Here is an 8,406-nt window from a genome sequence, read left to right as displayed (position 1 = left end):
AGCTGTTACTTAGAGAGACAATGTCTCAAATAAATAAATAAATAAATAAATAAATAAATAAATAAATAACAAATAAATGAAAACTAACTAAATAAATAAAAGAAACTCATCTGTGATATTTTGAAACAGTGCTGACTTGAAGTGAAAGTTAAATACATGTTAACTATTTGATTGTTAGAAGTATAACTTGTATTGATTTTTATGTTTATATACCTTTTTCTACAATTTTCCAAGAAGGAGAAATGGTGAGCTGGGAAACAACTGAGGCAAAACCTAAAGCAAGGCCCAATGCCAAATCAAGCTTTATCAATTGCCTAAGTCCCCCAGAAAGCAAGGCTGCCCTTTCCCTTTCTAAAGATGGCGCCCCTGGCGACAGTGAGGGCAGGCGCGCGAAGCACTCTGGGAGCGGAAGTCGACTTGCGCTGGCCGGCAAACCGGAAGGGGAGGTGCTGGGGCCTGGAGGAGCGGCCTGCGTCGCTGCGGTTGCTGGTGTTTGCGGGTTGCGGGGAGCCGGGCCGGCGGTCGGGCTGTGTCGCGATGCCGGAGCTGGCGGTGCAGAAGGTGGTGGTCCACCCCCTGGTGCTGCTCAGTGTGGTGGATCATTTCAACCGGTGAGCGGGTGGCGCGTGGCGGCCACACGGCGCTGGGCTGCTGAGTCACGGGCGCGCGGGGCATAAACTTGGCGGCCCGGGACTCGGGTCGGGGGTAAGCCGGGTGGGGGGGCAAGCGACCCCAGAGGCTCCACACCGTGATGCTCGGAACCCATTGACAGTCCCGCACCCCCGCCGAGGCCGCCACTCCTGAGCCTGGCCTGCCTGTTGTGTGCCCGGAATCGGGACGATGCTACCCGCCTCGGCCGCGCCTTTTACCAGAACGGCTGGGCGCCGTTTAATACAGTGCTTCAGTCTCGTGCCTGTAAAAGCTGTCACCGAAATTCTGGTCTCGGAGTCCCAGATGAACGACTTACTGGATGAGGCAGTGATCGTAACCACCAAGTTTCTAGTTGGGATTCTGACTGGATGGTACCTTTAAAATGTGGATAAGGTGCCATCTCTATCCTCCAAAAATGAGACAGGTGTCGATCGGGGCCAGCCTACAGTTCACTTCCACCCTTACCTTCTCCAGCCGTCTATCCTGCCAGACCTGTTGCACGTGTTCGGAAGTTTTACAAGATAATTAGTTGAGTTAACAATTATGAAGATCCAGTAGGGAGTCTGTGTTTGCTGTAAAGTCGCGCTAGTACCAGGTCCGAACTAAGCTTTGTGCAGCTAACTCAACCAGAGCCAAAAACAATCTCAAGATGGAGGCTTTTGATTCTGCATTCAGTTCTCCGGGTGCCCGAGTCTTAAAAGACTCGGTGGGCTTTTCTACAACAGATACAGTTTTACTCCCGTGGGATACGAGGGACCCTAGGGGTGACCACTGTCTCAGGTTTATTTTTAACACTTGGTAAGAATCAAGCGGGGGCAGACACTGCTGGTATCTGTATCAAGGAACATATATAGGGTTTTTAAAGACCGGTGGATGAAGTTTCCATTGACATGTGGAAACTCATTGTATGAAGTATTTTTAGTGGATTAAAGAAAGGGGGGAATAAAACATAGCCACCGGTAATACAGAACCCCTTATGTCATTCTGCCTGTACCGTAAATTTAGGGTACGGGCTCCATATTAAGCAAAACACTACAGTTAAACTAACATGAAATGTGGAACTGTTAAAGAGGTGTACTGTTTGTTTTCCTGTGGCTTGTGCGTTTCCTTAGCAGAAAATTAAGTTGTTTCCAAATACAGTTTGCTAAAGAAAATAATTCTTTGCAGAGCAGTATGCCTGCTGCTGCTTAGTATAAAATCACACTGGAGGCTTGTTCAGCCTTTCTCCCAGGATGGACTGATTCTCCCTGAGCCCCTAGGCTATCCAGAAGATGCCGTCCATCTGGAGCTGGTTGGAGTGCTGCAGATGTTGCAGAGAAGAATTGGCTGTACCAGAAAACTGGTGCTTCTCTAGGTCTTCATCCCTGGAGAGATTTCAGTGTAAAGAAGGGGGAGAGAGTTTAAAGTACTAAGGAAAACAGAGGAAGAAAAATAAGCATGACTTTCTCCAAGCATCTGAAATCTTTAGAAAGTATCGCTTCCCTTGTGGTTGGGATGTGTTTCCTTATCTTTATTACCGGGAACTAACCTGTTACATTTGTTTATGGACCTTAGGTCCCACATAAACTAAATTGTATCTTTATTGTTGATAGTTGCCACTGAGTAAGCAAGTATCAGCTTATGACTGGCCACCTGTTTTTCTCTTTCAGAATTGGCAAGGTTGGAAATCAGAAGCGGGTTGTTGGTGTGCTTTTGGGATCATGGCAAAAGAAAGTACTTGATGTGTCCAACAGTTTTGCAGGTAAAGGATAAGCTTTTGATTTTGCTGAGCATGGTTAGAAAGAATGTTTACTTACAAAAAAGTGAACATTTTTTTTTACTACAGCCTGAAGATCCTATTTCAGAATTGCTGAGATGTAGGAAAGAGAGACCAATGGCTCCACACTAGTCCAGAGAGTGAATATTTTTGTTTGATTTAAGGTGTTTGGTTCCTTTGCTGTCCGTCCAGGTCAGCTGCTATAGCTCCTTGCTCAGCTGTTGGGGTGTAGGGGCTGCTCAAGCTACACCGTGGTTGTGTGGCTACGTTTCAGAACAAGCCATCAGGTAGCTTGTCAGCTCCAACACTTCAAACATTTGAACCCTGGCTTACCAGAACATTTATGCTTCATGTATTATTGCTGGCAGCATCTGTGATCTTTAAAAGGACTGTGCAGGAACTGGGCCTTTAGCAAGTCAGTGGGTGTGTGTCCTCTTTAAGGTTCTTCTTTGGGGTACCTTAGCATCTTAAGAGAAGCTGGAAATGAGGTTTTGAGTGATGGGGAAGCAGTGCTGCCCTGGACAGTTCACATCGTGAGGTGGGTACCACTGAGCTTCCACCGTGGCTGGACTTCTAGCTCCTAGGCAAAGTCTTTTATTTCCTCTTTTTCCCCCTCTCTCTCTAGTACCTTTTGATGAAGATGACAAAGATGATTCTGTCTGGTTTTTAGACCATGATTATTTGGAAAACATGTATGGGATGTTTAAGAAGGTCAATGGTAAGTTTGAGTTTCTAGTGCTTGTGTGTGTGTGTGTGTTTAAACCTGGTCTCTTTGTATATTGTCAAGCGTTGATTCACTCAGCTGGACCAAGTGCCAATAGACTGAGAAATGAGGTAGAATAAATAAACCACAGGTAGTCTGAGGCTGTGTAGACCACCCAGGCTGGAGGCTGGGCTAGCCCTCACAGCTGCCTGCCCTAGAGCTTTAGTGCCAGCAAAGTGCATGGATGTTATTTCAGTGACTTAGCACTCACACACCACACAGCACACAGCTGCTCCCTCAGGGTGGGAACTTGCATTTATTCATGTACTGCTTTGGAATTGATCTGTTACTTCACATGTGACTGGTCCCTAAGCAAGTCTGGGAGACAGATGTCTCTGGGCTTCACAATGCTTTCTCTCTTAGAATTCTGTTTTGGAGTTTTAGATTTCACAGGTGTGTCAGATTTATTTTTGTCTGAAATTCTCAAAAAGGTAGAAAGCCTAAGTAAGTGCTAGTGTTCTTATTGTGAGTCAGTCGCGCGCGATGAAATGATGAAAACTTACTAAGGTCTTGCTTCCCAGCCAGAGAAAGAATAGTTGGGTGGTACCACACAGGCCCTAAACTGCACAAGAACGATATTGCCATCAATGAACTCATGAAGAGATACTGCCCCAACTCGGTACGTACACTGTTGTAAAACACCGTGTGATGCTCTCTGTCCCTACTCAAGAGTCTCCTCAGAAGACCTGGGTAGCCAAGCATTCTGTTGCTTCTCCAAAGCTTTTGGCAGTAATGTGTAGCTCTGTGTTAATTTGCTGTGACCTAGTATGTCTAATGGCACCTGCTGGTGCTGTGTCTATAACTGACTTAGTCCTCTCGGAACTGGGTGTCATCTTTATAAATGAGAAAGCTGAAGTGAAGAATGGCTAGTGTGCCAGCGAGGGTCAGTGAGTAAAGGCCCTGATGCCAAACCTACCAAGTTCTTTCTGCCTGGATCCACACTGGGGAGAGAACCAACAACCACGGTTCTATATATTCTCAGTCTGTCTGTCTGTGTGTCTGTCTCTCTCTCTCTCGCGCGAAATGCAGTGTGTAAGTGTACTTTTTTTTTTAAAGTTGTAACTTAAAAAAAAAAAAAGAGTAGGGAGGGGGTGAAACAGAGGTTGAAGTTTGGGCCGAGGTGAAATGACTGGTCACATGAAATGTAAACTTATTTTTGCTGAACATCTGGCTTGTTTCTCATTGAATGAAGAAAATGGTCTGAGCAGTCAGAAGGTGGCTTGAAGTTGTACCTTGTGTCAAAAGGGAAGGCACTTGCTAAGCTGTGTTTTTCTGCCAGGTATTGGTCATTATTGACGTGAAGCCAAAGGACCTGGGACTTCCCACTGAAGCCTACATCTCAGTGGAGGAAGTTCATGATGTAAGTCCCTGCTTTGGGCTAGAGTGGGTTAGCAAGTTCTCGGGTGAGTTAGGGAGCATTTTGGCTTTGTTTTGTTTTCTTTTCCATGTTCAACTCAACAAGTCTTTCTCTATAACAAAGAGAGGGTTGAGCCCTGCTAGCAGACTAGCCTTGAGTTTTTAGTCATCGAATTTTAGAAATAGGAAAAGACTGAGAAACCTGCGATCCTTTTTCACTAAAAAAAAAAAAAACTGAAGCCTTGATTAATAGAAGCTCAGAGTCACTGAGACCAAGTAGTTCAGTGGCTTCACGGAGACCTTCTCAACAAGGGAAAGGCCAGGCCTGGGAGTGTGCTCCTGCTCTAGTGCAGTGTGCTTGTAAGATTCAGTCCCTTTAGACAGTCCCTGGGTTTTCAACAGCAAGACAGAGCTGTCAAGCACCAGGTAGTAAGACCTGTGATCTTCGTGACTGGGGTTGCATTGAATAGAGCACTGAGCAGTAGCCCTTTTTCTATCTCAGGAAAGCTGGTTTGGAGCTCTTTAGTAAAACTTGATGTAACAGGGTTGGGGGTAGGCACAGAGTATTTATCAGGGTGTCCAAGGTGCCCGGTCTTCAGAGTCAGGAGAGATTAAGAGTGTAATATCTCTTTCTACATGGCTTTAGAATTTGAAAAAGGTGTTCTAGGGTGCTACCCTCCCAGCTTTGCACTAAGCCTTGTCCTGTTCTTTTGCAGCCCCACGGAACTAGGTCCAGGTGTTTGGTTGCAGTAAAGCTTTTATCCCTGGTTCTGACCCAGTTGTCATGAAGTTCTAGAAGCCTGGAAGGCTCAGGCTTTCCTAGTGTCCAAAGACTAGAGTCACCTTGAGGGAATCCTCATATTTTCCTGTAACCAGTCACACTTCCTGCAGGTCCAGTGTGCAATGTGACTTGGGAAACTTGCCCAAGGCCCTGTGGCTCACTTAGCTCAAACTGCTGGACCCCTCATAGAAGGGCGTGGCTTCTACTGGCAACAGGGCTAAAGTGTTAAAGTGTCTTCTCCAGTTCCACCATTGAGTCACCAGATGAACCAGCCCTTCAGTAGATGCTTTTATTCAAACCACTAGTTGCTCTCTCTGTCACATTGGGGGTCCAAGGTCATGTGATCCAGGGGACAGTACATGGTTAATTTAAATGTGTTGTCTTGAATGTGCCTCAAGTACTGGTATTCTGTATTTTCCATTCTAAAAATACCAGACTCTTAACCTGTATTCCGAGCACTGCCCCACCCCCACCAGTGTGAGCTTGTGGGAATACCACAATTTTCCTTGACAGGAAAACATCCTTCAGAGAATGCCGTAGTGACAGCACCATACAAACAGGCTAGCAGCAATGTCGTGTGGACCTGTCTTAGCCTTGAGGGCTTATTTTCCAAAGTGAGCCTGACCCCACCATTGCTGTGGAAGTCTGTCACACAGCCATGAAAAAGACTAGCTGTCTAGCTGCAAAAGACTCGGGTATGAGAAGAGAAATGTGCCAGTCGGCTTGTTGAAAATAAGTAACGATAATTAAGTTTTCTTCTCGCAGGATGGAACGCCAACATCAAAAACTTTTGAGCATGTAACTAGTGAAATTGGAGCAGAGGAAGCCGAGGAAGTCGGAGTGGAGCACTTGTTAAGGTGAGTCTGGTGGGGATTCGCAGTCAAGAGCATTTGCTGCTCTTCGGAGGACCCAGGTTCAGTGTGCAGACACAGCCGCCTGTGACTCCCGTCCCAAGGGACCGCACGTCCTCTTCTAACCTCCATGGTGCACATGTGGAAAAGCAGACATGCACATACAGGGACAAAGAAATAAATCAGGCTGGGCGTGGTGGAGTACACTTGCTACAGTCCTAGTTCTTGGGAGGCAGAGGTAGGCGGGTCTCTTGAGTTTGAGGGCAGCTTCTGTTGTTGTCTGATGTTGTCTTCTGGCCTCACATACACATACAAAATTAAATATAAAAGTTGCCAAAGACTTGGGTTAGCAGGAGGTTGTTGTAGATCTGAACTGTTGTTCCAGACGGTCCTTACTTTGTGGGTATGTATCCTGATGCAGTTTAAGTCGCCTTTCTTTTGGGTTGTTGCAGAGACATCAAGGACACTACGGTGGGGACTCTGTCTCAGCGGATCACAAACCAAGTCCACGGTTTGAAGGGACTGAACTCCAAGCTCCTGGATATCAGGAGCTATCTGGAGAAGGTAGCCAGCGGCAAGCTGCCCATCAACCACCAGATCATATACCAGCTGCAGGACGTCTTCAACCTGCTGCCGGATGCCAGCCTGCAGGAGTTCGTCAAGGCCTTCTACCTGAAGACCAACGACCAGATGGTGGTGGTGTACTTGGCCTCGCTGATCCGGTCTGTGGTCGCCCTGCATAACCTCATCAACAACAAGATTGCCAACCGGGATGCGGAGAAGAAGGAAGGACAGGAAAAGGAGGAGAGCAAGAAGGAGAGAAAAGACGACAAAGAAAAGGAGAAGAGTGACGCAAAGAAAGAGGAGAAAAAGGAGAAAAAGTAAATCGTGTAGCTTTTTTAATTTGTAAATTAAAATCTTATAAACTTAACTCCGTGTGCCACTAGAGGGTCCTTTGTCACATTCAGTGCTTGTTGACAAGCACTCTCTGCCCTGGTCACCCCTTGCTGTGGCATTTGTGGAGACAAATGGACAGAAGGACTGGTCCCACCCTATGCTACAGCCTCAGTTGCATGAGTGGGGGGGGGGGGGGCTGTGGTGGCTCAGATTGTGTGGGAACAACATAACCTTTGGCCTCTTTTATCCTTAAAAGGGATCTTTTTTTTTTTCCTATCTTATAAGATCCATGGGATATGTTGGTGGTAATTTTCATAATTGCTAAATGGAATTCATGGATCCCATACTCTATGCCACCCAACACTTGAGCTCCAACCCTTCTGAACTCTTCAGACCACACCACATTTTGGACCTGTAACTAGCATTCTTAGGGCTTGGCTCCAAGGCCATGTATTGTTTACCTTCAAAGATACAATTAAATGCCTTGGTTTTTATGTCTGTGTTCTAGTGGTTTGTATTATTTTCAGAAGGAAGGAAAACAATCCTCGGTTGCTGCTGCCGGAGGTCCTGAAAGCACCGGGCAGCAGGTTAACTGTTAGCTAGGGACAGGGTGCTGAGAGATGGACTGCAAGGCCCCGGTGGTGAGTTAAGGAATTTGACACAGGCTGGTCACCCATCTGTCAGCTCCCCTTTTGTTTTTTGTTGTTGTTTGGTTGGTTTTTTTTCTTGAGACAAAGTTTCACTGTAGCCCTAGTTGTCCTCCCAAGTGCTCTGCCGCCATAACTCAGCATGCCAGTTCCTTCCTGAACCTGGGACATCTTTGAGAATTCTCAAGTATATACCCCTTGGGTTAAAATGTTCCCACATTTTAAAATGCCGTAAACAAAAAGTAAGTTGGCTAAAGCTCTGTCAAATGAACAGGATTAAGCCTTTTTTTTGAGAAGGATAAATTACCCATAGACCTGCCAACGGGCTAGTCAGCACACACATACATGGGTGTCCACGGTAAAATGTAAAAGGTAGGTAAAGCCTGTGGGTCACTGAGGTCATTGAGACTGAGACAAAAAACAAAACACACAGTTTTATCCAGTCTAGAATCCAGATGTTTGCCACCTGTTAACCAGATAAAAGAACTGTGTAATGCATAATCACATTTGAGACTCCCAAAGGCCCTCCTTTGAGGATCAACAGGCTGTGACTGCTGGGTTGTCTTCAGCAGGGCAGCTGCTGGTACACTGCTGTAAGTAACCCTAAGTCAGCTCACTGGCTCCCACACACCCACAAAAGCGGTGAAAATAGGGAGGTAATGGGTGGATACTACCCAAGTGCAGACGTGTAAAAATGTCAGAAT

General features: G+C 46.2%; 1 protein-coding gene across 1 annotated transcript; it reads left to right on the top strand.

The window, feature by feature from the left end:
- Positions 1–440: 440 nt before the first annotated feature.
- PSMD7 (proteasome 26S subunit, non-ATPase 7) lies at positions 441–7,549 on the top strand. Its single transcript, XM_080937232.1, has 7 exons — positions 441–611; positions 2,301–2,392; positions 3,033–3,125; positions 3,692–3,789; positions 4,450–4,530; positions 6,073–6,164; positions 6,611–7,549. The coding sequence occupies exons 1-7, from the start codon at positions 538–540 to the stop codon at positions 7,041–7,043; spliced, it is 963 nt and encodes a 320-aa protein (XP_080793358.1). The 5' UTR covers positions 441–537; the 3' UTR covers positions 7,044–7,549.
- The last annotated feature ends 857 nt before the right edge of the window (positions 7,550–8,406 follow it).

This window comes from Micromys minutus, assembly GCF_963924665.1.
Source record: "Micromys minutus genome assembly, chromosome: 24".
Lineage (NCBI taxonomy): Eukaryota > Metazoa > Chordata > Mammalia > Rodentia > Muridae > Micromys > Micromys minutus.
Note: the sequence above shows the minus strand (reverse complement) of the source record. Positions and strands in the feature narration are given on the sequence as shown.

What these genes read in the sequence shown, in the direction of transcription:
- PSMD7 (XM_080937232.1), top strand. Translation starts at nt 538, where the DNA reads ATGCCGGAGCTGGCGGTGCAGAAGGTGGTGGTCCACCCCCTGGTGCTG. An exon ending in GATGTTTAAGAAGGTCAATG is followed by an intron (nt 3,126 to 3,691) that starts GTAAGTTTGAGT and finishes CTTGCTTCCCAG; the next exon opens with CCAGAGAAAGAATAGTTGGG. An exon ending in AGAGATACTGCCCCAACTCG is followed by an intron (nt 3,790 to 4,449) that starts GTACGTACACTG and finishes TTTTTCTGCCAG; the next exon opens with GTATTGGTCATTATTGACGT.